General features: G+C 42.1%; 1 protein-coding gene across 2 annotated transcripts in view; it reads left to right on the forward strand.

The window, feature by feature from the left end:
• cpne5a (copine Va) overlaps positions 1 to 17,112 on the forward strand; it is a 110,299-nt gene that overhangs the window by 18,343 nt on the left and 74,844 nt on the right. Inside the window, exons 2-7 of one of the 2 annotated variants that reach the window (XM_033629464.2) lie at positions 1,238 to 1,278; positions 2,114 to 2,160; positions 9,398 to 9,501; positions 10,610 to 10,649; positions 11,624 to 11,638; positions 11,796 to 11,872. In XM_033629464.2, the coding sequence (XP_033485355.1) occupies positions 1,238 to 1,278; positions 2,114 to 2,160; positions 9,398 to 9,501; positions 10,610 to 10,649; positions 11,624 to 11,638; positions 11,796 to 11,872 (324 nt within the window). The remainder of the gene's footprint in view (positions 1 to 1,237; positions 1,279 to 2,113; positions 2,161 to 9,397; positions 9,502 to 10,609; positions 10,650 to 11,623; positions 11,639 to 11,795; positions 11,873 to 17,112) is intronic. The other variant, XM_033629465.2, reaches the window with a different exon arrangement.

A 17,112-nucleotide genomic window follows, 5' to 3' on the forward strand; every position in this document is an offset into this window, starting at 1 on the left:
GTTTTTTAAAAATTAAGTCAACTTGCTGCTAGACCACCCCTTTAATACAGGTGTATGCCTCCGGCAGAAAGAGAGCAAATAGTTTTCTGCCGACTGTGAAAATGTTGTTTTTAAAAGGCTAAATGCCAACGAATACAGATTGGAGCAGGATATTTCATTAGATAAAAATGTGCTGTCGATTTTGGAAATATTGATTGGGTATGTTTCAATCACGCAAGTCAGAAACAATCCTACGTAGCCACCACTGGAATCTAATTCTTCACAATAACTGTATAATGTGTAACTTCAACTTTCAACTTCTATTTGTTTTAGCAGGAAGATGGATACAAAGCAATAAAATACAAAAAGCCTACCCAGCCTACCTCAAAGTGGAGGAGGGGCACTGAAGGTTGTTGACTTGGGATAAAAACAACAGTGGTCCCGGGCTGATCTTCCCATCATCACAGAACTGCATGCAGGCATGAAGTGCTGAATTTTGGGACATCAATTACAGGATCAGTATTACTATTATAAATATAAATCACTGATATAAGTACAACATGGATAGCACAATTTAACAACCTTATGTAAACAATGTAGCTGACAGTGTAATCATAAACAAACAAAATCAAAATGTAATCATACACAAATTGAAATCATCACAGTTAGCCCATCGCAGTTAATATTAATGATATTAGTGGTGTCTGGTCTTTATCTGCATCTGTGCTGAAATGCTTGGTTTTGACAATCCAAAAAAAATAGCTGCATTTGAATGTCAAGCTTCAGAGCTTCAAACTCTTTGATACAGCCCTTCTTCAATGGTTAAAGTTTCTCTTATTAGAATTAATGCAGAGGATTTTGCAGCCTTGGCCAAAGTACACACACACTCTGAATGCTTTGTAGTGCCAAACCGTTTTCATATATAGCGCCCATATGTCACTTGTACCTGTGCCTCTGTGTCCTCTCCCTGAGCTTTAATGTGCTCATTGTACTGCTTACTTGGAAATGAAAACTCAAGGACAGTATGGTTTATGTGAAGTTAAGTGTGGCTGTGAATTACCATTCAATTATCTTGTAGCTTTTGCATATAGGATTTTTTAATTAAGAGAGGAAGCAGCTACATACAGTACGTGTACAAAATAAGAAGGAACTTCCCAACACTTACACAGCAGTCTTAAAATTAACTGAAATTAATTAGACTGACACAAACATGTGCCGGAGCCCAGTTTCACTGTGTAACTGTTTCCTTCTCTTACAGGAATCTCCTGGACCGAGACACTTTCTCCAAATCCGACCCATGTAAGTTCTCAGCTCTTCACGATGCTAATTGCAGCTTAACTTCTCCTTGCTCACAATATGGTTCATTGACACCTCCTCTCCTTTCGCGAAGCTCTACTTTTTACTTTTGCTGAGCTTAACTTTGATTCAGTTTACTCTGCTATTTCAAAGTGTTCCTTCAATAACTGCATATCATTTGCACAGTAATGTGACAACCTTTCCTCACCGAGAGCTACAGAAAGTACCTTAATGCATGCAGGGTATAAACGCCAGCCTTTGAATACAAATGGGTATCTTTTGGTGAGACACATGGGGAACCGCCATAAAGGCATTTTCTTTGATACTCCCTGAAGGATAGAGAACAGAGGAGACATTTATAATAATAGGGAGGAGGTTCAAGCCCTTTGTGTAAATAAGCTACGGGGAAAATATCACACTCGCCCTGTTTTGTATTCGCCTGAAGATGAACCCTGGGATATATGACAGGTCATGTCATGTGCGGCAACCTGAGCTTCATTTGAAGTAGCAAAATCGAATATGAATCAGGAGAATCCTACCATTAAGAAATTGCGTTTTGATTGCATGGCTTAAATCGTGCTCTGGGAGCTTTCAGCTTTAGAGCTTTGCTCCATGCTTGTGGACATCATACCCAGACTTTGATGTGGCGCAGCATCATCAAGCTTGGCACTTCATTATGCTGTCAGGGTGTGGCAGGATAATTAATGATGAATGTCAGCAAAGAAAGCACAAAACAAACACCATTTAATGAAGCAGGATGCTTGATTGAGATTGTACAGTGACAATTTATTTCTCTGCTCTCTCTTTCTCCCTTCGCCTCCACCTCCTCTCTTCTCAGTGGTGGTTTTGTACACGCAGGGCGTCGAGTCCAAGCAGTGGAGAGAGGTAAGAGATCACAGCCATCCCTCTGTCAACACAACTCAATCAACCTGTCTCCTCTCCATGACAGCCCTCTCTCTGTTTACAACCCCCTCCTCCCCTTCCTCCCCTCCTCTCCCTCAAGGTAAATGCTGTGAGTGCCAATCATTTGCCATTGATTGACCCTGCGAATATGTGTGCACTGGTCAGCAGTGTGTTAGCTGTGACTGATTGGCTGATTAAGGTGGCGGCTACTTTTATCGATAAAGATTTGCCTCTGCGTCACAGACTCCCCTGACTGTTGGCCACTGGGCCTTAATTAGACCAGAGAGGCAAATCAAGCAGAGGAGGGCAGAGAGTGTGGCACTGCAGAGGATCCCTTTGGGATTATTTGTCTCTGTAATGTCAGTAGATTGACACACAGAGAAATGGCAATTTAAATTACATCTCAAATGGGAATACTTTTTTTTTTGGTTGTTGTTGTTTTTTACACTCTGATATTCTTTTGGTCTAAGGCAGCCAACCATTCTTTGTGAACATGAATCACTTTTTACAAAAGCTAAAAGCCAGCAGAGTCAGAATATACAACAAAATCAATACGGTGTATACATGCTGCGGTACAAGAAGACAGATACTTCGAGAGCTCAAAATATTTTGCCTCTGCTTTCACGCTCTGATCCTTTTTGACTGAATAGGACTGGTTTGTTTATTGACTCCACAGAGACCTTGGTGTCATGGTGGTGCACAGTGGTGTGACACAACAGATTAAAGAGTGGGAAAAGCTCTGCTCCAAGATATAAAAGTGGTGGGTTTCTGAAAAGGGAGGAAAATTTAAAACGGGTACAGCACCAGTTGATAACTTGAATTTCAACATAGATGAGAGACACTAAATCTCACCTTTACATGGAGCAATAACACACTAATGTTTGACTACTATACATGTAGGGACCGTCACTCTCATGATGTATTGCTTAAACTTAACTGGAACCATAGCTTTCACAGAAAGCTTTTTTCAAAACCTAACCCTAAAACAAAGTCTTAAAGGAACATTTTGGGAAATTATTTTCCTTTTTGCTCAGAAAATTGATACCACTCTTATTTCTGTAAGATGAATATAGGGTTACAGCCAGGAGATTATGTGTCTGAACTTAGCAAAATGACTGCAAGCAGGGCTGAAACACTGAGCCTAGCTTTGTTCACAGCTAAAACTATCTGCCCGCCAGCACCTCTAAAGCTCACTCCACGGTTTCCCACACATTAATTTATTTGTGATGGCCCACCACAATATCAACATTGCCTGGCATGTATATGTTTATTTCCTATTTTTGGAGCTGGGCACCCACCTCTTGCTCTCCCTTTCTCACAAACACATTGGGTACGTTCATAAATAGTCACTCTGAGCACCAGAACATACTCTGGCACAAAGTGGATTGTTCCTATTTTTGGAGCAATGTCGGAATATGCGACAATCAGCCATAACATTAAAATTACTGAGAGGTAAAGTGGATAACATTGATTATCTTGCTACAATGCAATGTTCTGCTGGAAAACCTTGGGTCCTGGCATTCATGTGTCATGGCACTCCCCAGTGGCAGTGATCCCCCCAGAGAGACAATGCGCCATGCCACACCGCAAAAACTGCTCAGAAAATGCTCAGAGGAATGTGACAGAGAGCTCAAGGCGTCAACCTGGCCTCCAAATTCCCCAGATCCTAATCCGATTGAACAGCTGGGGGCGTGCTGGTAACCCACCTCACAACCCGCCAAAGCCCTGGTGCCAAACACCACAGGACAGCCCCAGAGGTCCTGTGTCCATGCCCCCATGGCTCAGAATAATGTCAGATCCAAGGAAGCTCCACCATAAATCAGACTTGGCACTGTGTATCGGCATGTCCCACAGATGCTCCAACCCATTGAGATCTTGGAAATTTAGATGCCAGGGTGATGCTATAGCCATAAGTGAGCATACTTGGTCTGTATTCATGTTTGGGTGGGTGTCAAGTGGCATTAACATGAATGCCAGGACCCAGAGTTTCCCAGCAGGATATTGCAGTCTAACAAGGTGATCAGTGTTATTCACTTCACCTGTCAGTTGTTTTAGTACTGTGGCTGATCAGTGTACATACACACCATTCGGATATTCAGCACCATACTCTCGGAGCAGCAGGGCCCCAAGCACAACGAATATGCTTGACTTAACCATTCCTTAATTCATGTAGAAGTAGCACTCTATTTCTGCGAAGAACAGTGCTCTTGTTTTAGTGTAGAGGGTCAGATTGGATTTACAAACACACCCATTGACACCAGACCCATCTGTGTCTATCATTTTTCCAACTCCCCACCACCCTTGATGCATATAAAATCTAGTTTTGTGAGAAATACTGCACTTAGCAACATGTTATATTTTGTCTGTTTCAAATGTACAACAACTGAAGCGTAGAAATGACAAGTCATGTTTTTTCGGGGGTAATGTGCCAAACTACTTCTTGGCTGGGAGCTGTAACTTGGTTGCTGACAAAGAGAGGACCAATCAAAATATCATTGCTTTTAAAATTTGTCCTGAAGGTTTAAAACTCAAACAACTCAGCTTCACATCCTCACACACACATACACAGAACAGAAACTGTATAACAGTTAAACTAATATCATGACTGGGTTCACAAGACAGTTGCTGACTTTTAAACTTTTTCTCTCCTCTTGAGAACTGCTGTCCACTTAACCTTTATTATGTATTTTGGGGTCATCTGTGTGTCTGTATGGTGGTTACTTGTCTGTGTTATCACGTCTTGTGTGTGTAATGTGTCCGTGATTGTCATTTCTGATCACCTGACGGCATAATAAATTCCCCAGCAGGGGCAATTAACATGAGTGATTGACTGAATGATGGATTGGTGGATGTTTGATCGATTAATTGAGTGAGCTGAGTGTTTCATTGCTTTACTTTAATCAGAGCAAGTAACACTTGAACTTTTTGGCTGATTGTAATTTTTGCTCACATGCCTTTCCAGAGTGGTCAGCTGGCTTTAGCTCACAGTAAATCAAACCTTGGTGCTGTTAGCAAGACAGCAGGGTGTGAAATAACTTTTTTGACCTTCAGCTAAATTGCTAGTTAATATTTTAAATTTGAACAGCCACTTAAACTTTGTTCATATTTGCTGAAACTGTCACTATATTCACACGAGGCGGAAAATGTGTGAGAAAAATCATACTCTTTCTACTCTATTGCCTTGTAGCATTTCTAATGGCCGTTCCACATGTGAATGTAAACAACCAATCAGAACTGAGGAGTCTCCAACACAGCTGTCAATCACTGCACATGAACTGTGGTCAAACTAGGCCCAACTGATCAAATATCAAATAAGATTCTGGTACTGCATTGCGTATTTCTTGCCTCAAATGTTTTCTGAATCTTATTTTAATAGACTGTTTGCTATAAAATCAGGAAGTTTGTGACCCGGACACCATGTTGGATACAGTGAAACGGTTTTACCAAGCACCGCCCACCAGCAGGACCAACTTTCTCATTTTACAGCAAAGCACAAGCTGGAATATGTTACTGAAAACATTTGAGGCGAGAAATAGGCAATGCAGTAGCCGAATCTTGATTTATATACAGTATGATCAGCACTGCCTAGTTTGACAGTTTCGCCACAGTTCATGAGCAGTGATCGACATCAGTTTTTTTAAGATTATTTTTTTGGCTTTTGCTTTTATTTGACAGGAGAAATTGAACGTGAAAGGGGGAGAGAGACGGGATGACATGCAGCAAAGGGCCGCAGGCTGGAATTGAGCCCGTGGTCGCCACAGCAAGGACAATGTCTTTGTGTGTGGGACACCCATCGTATCCACTGAGCTGCTGGGTTATTGATATGATTGACAGCTGTGTTAGGGACTCCTCGGTTGCAATAAAGACTTCTCAACTCTGACTGGTTGTTGCTGACCGCTGCGATCTGATTCTAGCAAATGCCATTCGAAGCAGTAGGAGGTGAGGAGGGACATGGGTTTTTTAACATGCTGTCTATTTCATGTACTTCCTCAAGAATATGACAGTTTCAGCAAACATGACAAAGTTATTTTCATAAAAGTTACCAACTGTATCTTTAAAAAATTACCATCGGGTTTTCTGGCTGGTGAGTGAAGCAAATTTACCAGCCACCTGCATATTTTACCTGCATTTGGCTCGAGGATGGTGCTTATTTTGTTCCCTGCAACACAGTGATATTCTTTCAGTAAAGCCAGAGAGCAGTTTTACTGATTAACATGCAAATGTAGACAAGCATCAAGTGCAGTGTTCAGGTGGGAAGAGCCTCCTACACCTGTCACCTCTGGCTACACCGCCCCGCTTCGAGCTTACAAACTGTGGGTGCAGTCTGAACGTCTCTCCCTGAAAGAGATACAGGCTCGTGTTTTTAGCGCAGACGACAGCTGGCTTTGTGAGCAGCACAGTCAAGCTGTGCAGTATTGATAAAGCTAAGCGCCTCTTTTGCCCCTCTGTCATTTAATGCGTTTTTGTTCTCCCCAGAGTAGACATGGTTGGTCAGAGCACCTTTCACTGTGCCACCAACCGTCTGTAATCCAATTACTCTTCTGTAGGACAAACTCCCCCATCGGCTGCGAGTTATTCACACGCATCCATCAAAAAAAAAAAAAAAAAAAGAATATAAAAACAAATACTCATGGATAAATATTGTTTTGATTCCGGGATGATTGCTTCATCACCTCCTCTTGAGACCTGTATTTCTGCCAGCATCTGGAGTCGAATATATAAAACTGTAGCTGCAGCCCATCGTTCTGTTACTACATGACTTTAAAATCTTAATCTTCAACTCCCTCGTCTGTAATTACTCCTAGTGCATGACAGGTTTTCCTCTCGCTACCGCTTTCACTTAACCGAGCAGCTGACACAATATAACCTCCCAAAATTCAAGCAAAGCCTGCCCTTTCCACTTCTGGTAAAACCCAGAGACATTAATCTTTTCACCAAGATGTATTTTCTGACATTGCAGCTGACAATTTATCCTAGTTAGGGTTATTGGAAAGAGAAGAAGTGCATGCTGCCAGTGCCCAGATATCCCTGTGGTAGGATTCTTTTTATTTGGAGGGCGTTGACAGTTAATTGTAGTGCTCTGCAACTGTGGCTTTACAGGCCGACTGTGTACTTGCCAAGGTAGGAATAATATATGGAGTGGGAGATCTGTTATTTCCTCGAGTAGCTGTTCTTTGCTCTGGTGCTGATTCTTCTTCCTTTGTTGAGTTTGGCCTGCGACCAAATTGAATATGCTATTGCCCCCCTGCTGCCACACTCAGCTCCGATCACTGAAATAGGCTGCTGTTTGCTCGGTGGAGATTTCACCTTCTTTGCATCTGCTGGAAGCGAGTGCTCATACTTTCTGACAGGGATGAAGAGGGAGAGCAAGAGGAGAGGTGCTGCCACACAGTAGTTAAACTTTTATGGGCTTAGACACACTTTTATGTTTGATGGCAGGTTACACTTCAGCAAACTCACTCTCTCAATCTGTCTTATATTACACACAATCCTGTTTGACTGTCTTTGCATTAGCATAGGTGTCCATCCGTTAAGAGTTGTTCTGCTGCTGGAATGTTACCCTGTGTTCCTTCCCTGTTAAGTCCCACACTGAGTTATACCTCCACTGGATGTAATCACAAAGGTGTGAGCCTGTAATCCTGCTGTTTCATCTCGTCATTAAGCCCTAACACTGCTATTAGTAATTCACTGTGTCGCTTTATGGTTACACTTTCTGCTGGGAAGCTTTTATTTATTCAGCTCAACATCAGTTCTCTGACTTTGAATTATTCATCTTGGATACAATTAATGTGCGTGTGCTTGTGTGCGGGGGGTGCAGTACTTTCTGTGTCTGTTGATTTGTTTATCGGCACATCACCTCATCAGAAGGTCTTGGCTTTGTAACGCTGACTAATCTCTTTTGTCTGTCTGTACTGGCAGGCTCCTGTTTTCTTCTTAAAGGGACAGTTCACCCCAAAATCAAAAATACATATTTCCCTTGTTACATGTAGTGCTATTTATCTGCTTAGATTGTTTTGTTCAGAGTTGTTGAGTGTTTGAGATATCAGCTGTAGAGATGTCTGCCTTCTCTCTAATATAATGGAAGTGGATGGCACTCGGCTTGTGGTGCTCAAAGCACCCACAAAAAACATTTTAGAAGCTCAACAGCTGTGTCACTTTCCAGAAATCATGACCCAGTTACTCAAGATAATCCACAAACCTGGTTGTGAGCAGTTTCATATAGGAACTATTTTCTTTATACCAAACTACACCAACCATCTGCATCACTGCGCAGAAGGAAGCGTGCATTTCCTCATTGTCGAGAGGATCGTGCAAATGACAGCATGATGTTAATATTTATGGTGTCCTCCTCAGCAGAGCTGTAATGTTGGCTAGCTTATGAGTGCCAGATGAGCTAGCAGCAGAGCCACGCTTCCTTCTGTGTTGTGATACGGTTGTCAGGTGTACTTCAGTAGAAAGAAAATAGTTCCTACATTAAACTGCTCACAACAAGGTCTGTGGATTATCTTGACTAACTGGGTCATGATTTCTGAAAAGAGACATTACTGTTGAGTTTGGTGCTTTGAGCACCACAAGCTGAGTGCCATCTAGTTCCATTATATTCAAAAGAAGACAGGCATCTCTAAAGCTGACATCTTCAACACTCAGCAGCTCACACCTAAACAATCTAAACTGACAAACAGCACTACACGTAATAGGAAAAACATGTTTTCTGATTTAGGGTTGAACCGTCCCTTTAACTACAGGGAACAGGAGATAATTTGCCATCTTCCCATCATTTGTGACAGTTTCTTTGTGAAAAGACAAAATGCGAAAATCACTATTTTTCTCTGCCTTTGTCGCATCATCCCCTTGTCCTCTGCCCCTTGTTTTGAAGTGGCTGTGAGAGTGACAATGGTGTGAATGTGCTATTAATTAAATGAGTGTAATTGGACTTCATGAAGTGTTTTCCTCAGGCTTGCTCATCCCCAGCACAATGTGAAGAGGTGGAGAAGAAGAGCTGACACTGTGTGATCACTGACTTCTGTTTATCAAATCTGAGCTTATCCGAAGCCGTGAATTCACACGGTTGCAGGGGAAGGATGGTGGGGGTGGGGTGAGGTAATAGAGCAGTAGGTGCAGTTTCTGAGTGACTGCATGATGTGCAGCTCTCAAAGCTCTGAGCTCACTTCCTCCTCTTCTGTCTTTTTTACCCCCTTCTCTCCTGGTTCTGATCTAGTTTGGGAGAACAGAGGTGATCGACAACACGCTAAACCCAGACTTTGTCAGGAAGTACATCCTGGACTACTTCTTCGAGGAGAAGCAGAACCTGCGCTTTGACGTGTGAGTTATTCTGTTTGATCCGGTCTTCTGAGAACACACACCTCAGTGTGTGTGTTTCAGATGTGCCGTCCTCTACTATCCCAGTTCTTCCTTTTGTTTCCACCACAAGCTTAGCATTTTCTCCCACATTCACTCCCCCTCTTCCTCATACATCTTTTCATCCCTGCTCCCTCTCTCCTGTCTCTCATTTTCCCTCTTCCCTCCCTTGTCACCAGCCCGGCTCTCTCCTAGGAATTATTCATAGATGCAGTGTCTCAGTAGTCATTCTTTGAAGGGAGATTGGTATAAAGGTGATAAATATTTCATATAAAGTTTTATCCTTAATCTCCCTGCTGCTAAGCAAAGCAAATGTCTGAAAACAAGTCCCATAAAACTCACAGAGACCCCTGTCCTCCCCTCTTTCACATTCCTCCTCTTGAAAAGGCCACACTAGTGAGAGGGTCAGGAAGGTGTGGTTTCATTTTGAGATCTCCCAGAACAGTGAGGATCATTTTCTCTGCCCTCCCCCCGCCCTCCTCAGGGAGAACAGATATCCTTCCAAAAATTCATCCATTGTTTTTTTTCCTCCTCCCTTTGAGCACGAAGTCCCCAGCGGACTTCAATGATGTACCCAGGACCAAGCAGTGGGTCTCTGAGGATTTTTAGACCCTTAATGAATTCATTTGGCATGCTATCATGATTTGACTCTGGCACAGGAAAGGAGGGAGTGCATCCCCTCACAATTAGTGTTACTCATTTACATCTTTCTTTTATCACAGAGGTGGGAGCCGGGGCATACCGAGGTTTAATTACTTTTACATTAAGTTTGACTGGCAAATGCTGGAAACTTTCTCTGCATTGGTAGATTGTTTCAATGCAATCCCCCTGGCATAGTGCGGAAATTACATTCATAAACTATAGAAAGACTTCCTTAATTAACTGTCACATTATTGCTTACGCTTTTTTATCTCACTGGTCGTTCCCTTTTGCTCCGTCAATGACCCAGGTGTGTGATTGACAGGCAGAAAATGTCCACGCTGCAGCCCGTATTATTTATTAGAGTCTGCAGTAATTTGTAAGGTCTCATGATGTTTTGCCCCTGTGATTTGTGTCCTCCTTGTTATTTCAGGTATGATATTGATTCCAAAAGTCCAGATCTGGCAAAGCATGTAAGTGAAGAACTTTTTTTTCTCCAAAGAGTTTCACTTTACATTTTATCCTGAAATCAGAATTGTTATTAGTGCATGTCTCTAATGTGTAGGTTTTATGCAAACCAACGTTTGTGGCATCTAAATGCTCAAATATGTTTTTGGAATAATGAGTAAATTATGCTTCATCTGGCAAAATATTGCTGCTATTTCTTTACCTTCCACCTGCTTCAATGTGTAAATGAGGTCTTTTATTCCTCCGGAGCTATAATAATCAGAGTTTCATTTGCATCTGGCATACCCTCATTACTTTGTTTTTTAAAAATGAGAAATGAAGCATTGCACATCATTATCAAAGCTTTTCAACACATTTCCCCGCGCGTTCTGTAGTGTCGTTTGCAATTTAGATTTTCATTTACAAGACAGCACAGAGTGTTCAGAACAATATATATTTATTTAAAGGGAAGTTTTGTCTGAAAGGGACAACACTTTATTGTAGAACATACATTCAAGTAAGCAAGTCACTGAGGTGAATGTATGTTATTTATGCTGGAAGCTTTGATAAATAAAATCCTACTCATTCTATACATTAAGAATATATTTGCAGCACTTGGTTTGCATACTGCCAAAATGTTCATCATTAACTGCCTCTGTTACTGTGATGCTTTTATTGTGTTGTTGTGCTGCATGCTCTGGAAACAAACTCTTCTTTGTGTGAAACTCTTTCAGCTTTTGTTGTTTTCCATCTCTTGCACTCTTTCACTTTGCGTTCCTCTCCCTCCGAGACTCTGTGGCTCTTTGCCCTCTGCTGTTCCCATTCTGCCTATCTGCTCTTTCACATAGCTACTTTTGCTCTTCTTTCTTGCACTTGGTTGATGACAGTCTGGTATTTGAGTTGTGTGCCTTCTGTTCCATGATATGCTCTGTTGTGTCACTGCTGCTGCCTGGTCTCTCTCTCTCTCTCTCTTCCTCCTCCTCCTTCTCCACCCCGGAAGCCAACCGACTTTAACGTACGTGTTTGCCTCAGATGTTTTAATTTATAACCGTACAATGCTTATAACGATGCTTAACTCCTCACCGACTCTCCTTGTTACTCCCCGTGATCCACCTGAACGCCCCCATCCTACATCTCTCTCCATCCCACTTTGTGCTCCCCCCCAATGACAGGACTTCCTGGGACAGGTCTTCTGTACGCTGGGAGAGATTGTTGGCTCACCTGCCAGTCGCCTGGAGAAACCTCTGGGGTGAGTGTTCATTTTAGTGTGTGGTAAGAACAAGAGCCACTCAGAGCCAGGAAGCGTTTTTTCCTTTACTTGTCATCTCTAGGAGACAAAAAGTACAGTTCTATCATTGCAAACACGAATTTTCAGATACTATCAGATAATGAAAACTCCACCTCTCAGCCCATTCAAATGTGACACGGCTCTCCTGCTGGCTCTCACACGTTGCAGCAAAGATGAGGCGGTGATGAATATGTCTGCCTTCTACAGCCATCTGAATCGTACATTACAGTGCAAGATTAGACCTGTGTGCTTGGATGGGAATGGGTAATTGAACACGACCGGGGGCTTCCTCAATGCAATTACTCTCATTAGGGAGGTGATCTAGCACGAAGAGTGGATTGAAGTCAGCATGAGACACATGACACTATCAACTCTGCCTCGGCGTAAATTGGGAAATATGAAGCCTGGAAGCCAATGGCACCGGCGGACCTGTGTGTGGCTCTTTGAGTTATATGTGTCTTTTTGGGAGTGAGGAGGAGAATTTGACAAACTACGAAGCTTGTGTTTTTTGTGTGAGTCTGTGAAGCGCAGCCTGGATGCCTCTATTTGAAGTATGATGTGGGGCTGGCCTTGGCAGTGGGGGGTTTGTGTGAATAACAGGACTTTGGTGTCGACCATGAACTCTGCCAGGGACTGGTAGCGGTGGATTACAGAGCTCTGTGCCCTTCAGTGCTGAATAAGAGGATGAGCAGGATCAAGAGAGAGTGTTCATGTATGCTGTAAACTAGGCTTCACACCCCACATCAGAGACAGGCAGAAGGCTTGGAAGCCGCAGGCAGACATGATGGACAAAAGTATTGATTCTGCAGCTTCAGCAGGGCACCTTGATCACCGCTGAGACTCTGCACTGATGCAACACCCAATTTTAGCTGCAGCAGAGGGTGATGATGATGATATGGTTGTCGTTACAAACCCCAGTTTAGTAGCAATGCAGATAATTTGTCCCTGCTGCGGCACACAAAAACGTACTTCAAGATTGATAGACTCTGCCTAGACCTACCACTTTGCTTACACTCAACCAATCAAATTAGCCACAAAGATATCTATGAGGTCAGACTGGGTCGCTGCAAAGAGTGTCCAGTCTTAAGTGGCAGTTACACGGGAGTCAGACACAAGCCTAGCCTTTAGCTTTTTCTACTGTGCACCAAACACTAATGTTACTGTAAATGAATGTTCACTCTACCACTGGTGTTCAAGGTTTTTCCCCTGCCATTATATCGCATTAGCCCAGCGTCTAAGCACTTTTGTGTTATGTCGAAGCTATATGATCAAAAAACAATGTGGAGAGAATCTGGACGAGCCAACACATGGGGTGGGACTGTTAGCTATTTAGCTGGCCAGCATAATTTACCACAGTGAAGCAGCTGAGCCCTCTCGAAATTTTGTCAACTAGCTAGCCAAAAGTTGTCTTAACCAGATCAGCACTGGTAAGATGGTTTAAATCTCACTAAATGGGAAGTGAATTAGTTGACTGGAAAAGTAAGTACTATCGGTCATCTCGTTAAAATGTTGGGTCAGAACTGTTGTTTACTCATTTATTTACTTAGTAATAGAATAACTTTGGCCTAACACACTCTGGCTGTTTTTGTGGAGAAAACTTCAGTAAACTGAATAGCCTAGGCTATGCTTGATGTTTTTTTTTAAAAGTGGAAACAGACAACTTCTCAACTTTTCCCCTCTAATAGTGTGCACATGGTTTTGAGGTTGCCGCCCTGGTCACAAAGTCAACCAGATCGATTTCTTTTGGCCTCAGAGGATAGCAAGTACCACAGTTATTCACTGTCCACCATTTCCGATGCTAGGATAGTAACCGCCCAGGGGCCATATTCACAAACATTCCGAGAATACTCGCAGAGAGCTCCTAGCTTAGCTCGAAAATTCTTAGTAAGGAGGCCTAGCTTTGGAGTGAATTATGAATGTAACTCTGAACAAGGAAGGGACAGAAACTTTTACCTTAGTGAGGAGGTGTGGTTGACCCAGTTGCCAGGTGTGATGTTTTTTTTTTTAACAGATGTGATTGGTTGTTCTGTGGGCCTGCAAAGTGTGGACTCCCAGTAGAAATGAAATAAACTGATGACTGTGAAAGTGTTGTCATTGTTATTGGGATCACTCTGCTGATGGAAGGTTGAGACAGCCCCAAATCATCACTGCTGCACTGTTGGAATTTTACAGTTTTCCAAATGTCTTAGTATTGTATAATATTTTATTTCTGGTGTTATAGTGTAAGGTGGGAAATGTGTGCATGACATCACATCATCCTTAATGACATCAATCACACATGATGTCCCCACACATTCTAATCTGTAGCATTTCATTTACTCAGTGTCATCCAGCGTTTGGAGGATATTTCTCTGACCTCTTTGTCTTTCCACCATTTTCTCCTCCGCTTAGGAGGAAAAAACTCTTAAGCCTCTTAAAAGTCCTCCCCCCTGCTCATCACAATTTTTCACCCTAGGAGCTCTTTTGAGGTCTCATAACTTTTATCTTTACAAGGACCTAGTCTTAACTGTAAGGGGAAATTCTAAGAAAGCATCACAATTCTAAATAATTTCGTCACCAGGAGCAACTCTTAGCACTAGCACAGAACTCTTTGGTAACTAAACGCGCTGTTTCGGTTGCACAGTGGTTGATGCACTTCCTTTGTGCTGTAAATTGAGCTTCATTTTCCCAGGTGATCGACTCTGGTGACAGACAGAATTGCATTGTGAAAGCGAGGCTTACAGTGAACCAATCTAAACACCAATGATGTGACTATTCTATAGCCTTTACATTGTGCAAACAGGAAAAAAACTTGTCTTCTTGCACTTTAACAAGGTTAAACAGAGCCGGTATTGACGCTAAACTTGACCGTCACCAACATTTTAATGAACAGTTGTTCTGGTTGGTTACACTGACGGTAACAGCATGCAAGGCTTGTATGTTGAAGTGTGTTAAGGCTGTAAAAACACTATCAGATTGCTTACTGTGTAGCCAATTGATAAACAATTGAATCATTAAAAATAGCATACATGAATGCATATGTGCACTATACTGTTAGTCGGTCACCCTTTGCAAGATCCTATTTGTTATTCCACCTTTGCAGCACTGTTATAACTTGACAGCAAGTTACATTTAAAACCATTTGTACTGTGGGTTGATGGGGCTGTAAATGGATAGATAGATACTGTAGGAATAGGCAATTTTTTTTAAGGTGGAGGTACATTGTCGATTGTGTTGGTATTTTATTAGATTTTGTGTAAGATAAGTCAATATGTTTGCTTTGTTTCTTCGAAGGACACTTTCACATAATGCAGATAGCAATAATATGTTTTGGTTACAAAAGAAAATAAACACTTTATCTGAGAGTCGTGATCTCAGTTCTTACAAAAATATAATATAATAAGAGTCACGCAGCCCCACAGTTTAACGTTTGAATAAATGAGCCCTTGTGTTGCTATAAACTGGCCCAGCAGCTTTTATGTCGGGGAGCAGCAATTCAAAAACGCAGGAAAAGCAGTTAGTAGGTTTCTTTTGATTTCCTGTTGCTAATGACATTCAGTTAAGGGTTCAGTTTTATTCAGCCCTGTCCTGTTTGAATAGCTAAACGGCATCCATGGGTAATGGAGTTTTCCTTGCCTCCTGTGATAGACGATAGCTCAGAAGTTGTTTAATGGCTATGTGCTCCATTTCCTTGTCATGCGTCCTGATGTGACAGTGCCTCTCTGGACTGGAGCTTTGAGGAACGGCTCCCACAGGGACTGAGGAAATCTGTTAGCCATGCTTAAACAAGCCCTCCTAAGGCACACTGCCTCCAATGACCTGCTTAAGAAGCACATCAGCAGCCCTTTCCCTATTTTCCACACTTCATCTCTCATTTATTCTCCCTCCCTCCATCCTCCAAATTCCTTTTTTTTCAAACCTGACCCCCTTTCTCCTCATTGTGTTCTCTATTTCTTTTTGTTCCCCCAAACCTCCCTCTTTCCCTTTCTCGCTCGTTCTGCCTTCATTTTGCTCCCTCCTCCAACCAGCACACACAAATGTGTATCGCTACTTGAGGACATTTTACCATCTTATCCTAGTCTTACAGTAATGTTAACCATGACTGCTCCACACCTCCCAAACCCTGACCCAGAAATGAACCCCTTCAAAATTCTGACCTTAATCTCAGTCTTAATCCTTCTGCCAGCTTTTTTTACCTTTACCAAACCATTTTTACTCAGATGTGTTACCACAATGTGACAACTAATTAGCTTCAACCCTGTCTCATACAAAATGCTGTTGTACTCTACAGATTTGCTTTTCCAAGTACATTTTGCAGAAGATGTATTTGCCTATGTGCATGTTTTTATGATAGACTATAAAATAATGAATGACTGTGATGTCACCCATCGGGTTATGGACTCCCATTTTGATGCCTCGAGTTCGGCCTTTCAGCTGTTGCCATAGTGGTTTTGTGGAGCCAGAAGTGACCATATTTGAATGAGAGGTTAGAGCTGTACTGTCACTTCAGCAGCCTTGTCCTTCAATATGTGTCAATTTAAGGCTTGATAAAATTTAAAAAGGTGAGTTGTTGAAATTAGCTATAGAGACCAGAACAATTTTTTTGTACCAGTCTGTAAACATGTTTATTTCTGCTCTTTGGGGACTGACTTGCTCTTGGAGTCAGCCTCAAGTGGCTGGAAGAGGAACTGCACTTTTTGGCACTTCAGGGTTGGCTTAATTTTTTTCAGCCCTGGAGGTTGCTGCTTGGTTTTGGTTTGTAGGTGTATTTCCTAAACCAGGAAATGAGTTTTTCCCCTTTTTTTGGCATCTTAGCCTTTATTGACAGGTTGCAGTCAGACAGTCAGGAAACACAAAATAAGAGAGAGGGACTTAATTCCCTGGCTGAAATAAAATCAGGACATTGCGTTTGTATGCTGTGGGAAATTCAAGTACTGCACAGAAATCATAAGGAGCTGGTTTACTGTAGGTGGATGGTTGAGCTTAAAAAGCACAGAGCAGTGACACCGGAGACAAGGGTTAATGGGTTCATGAGTGTTTCACTACTTCAGTAATTAATACCATGATCTTTTGCTAACCCTAACCTTATGCTTTGCTGAAACATAGCCATAAAAACTTCAATTATGCTTTAGTTGTTTAGAGCTGATATTGTTGGAAAACTAAGGAAATTACTGTCAAAGAATAATTTGCAGATATGTTCAGTATGAACATTTTGAAGCGGC

Source organism: Epinephelus lanceolatus, chromosome 8 (assembly GCF_041903045.1).
Source record: "Epinephelus lanceolatus isolate andai-2023 chromosome 8, ASM4190304v1, whole genome shotgun sequence".
Lineage (NCBI taxonomy): Eukaryota > Metazoa > Chordata > Actinopteri > Perciformes > Serranidae > Epinephelus > Epinephelus lanceolatus.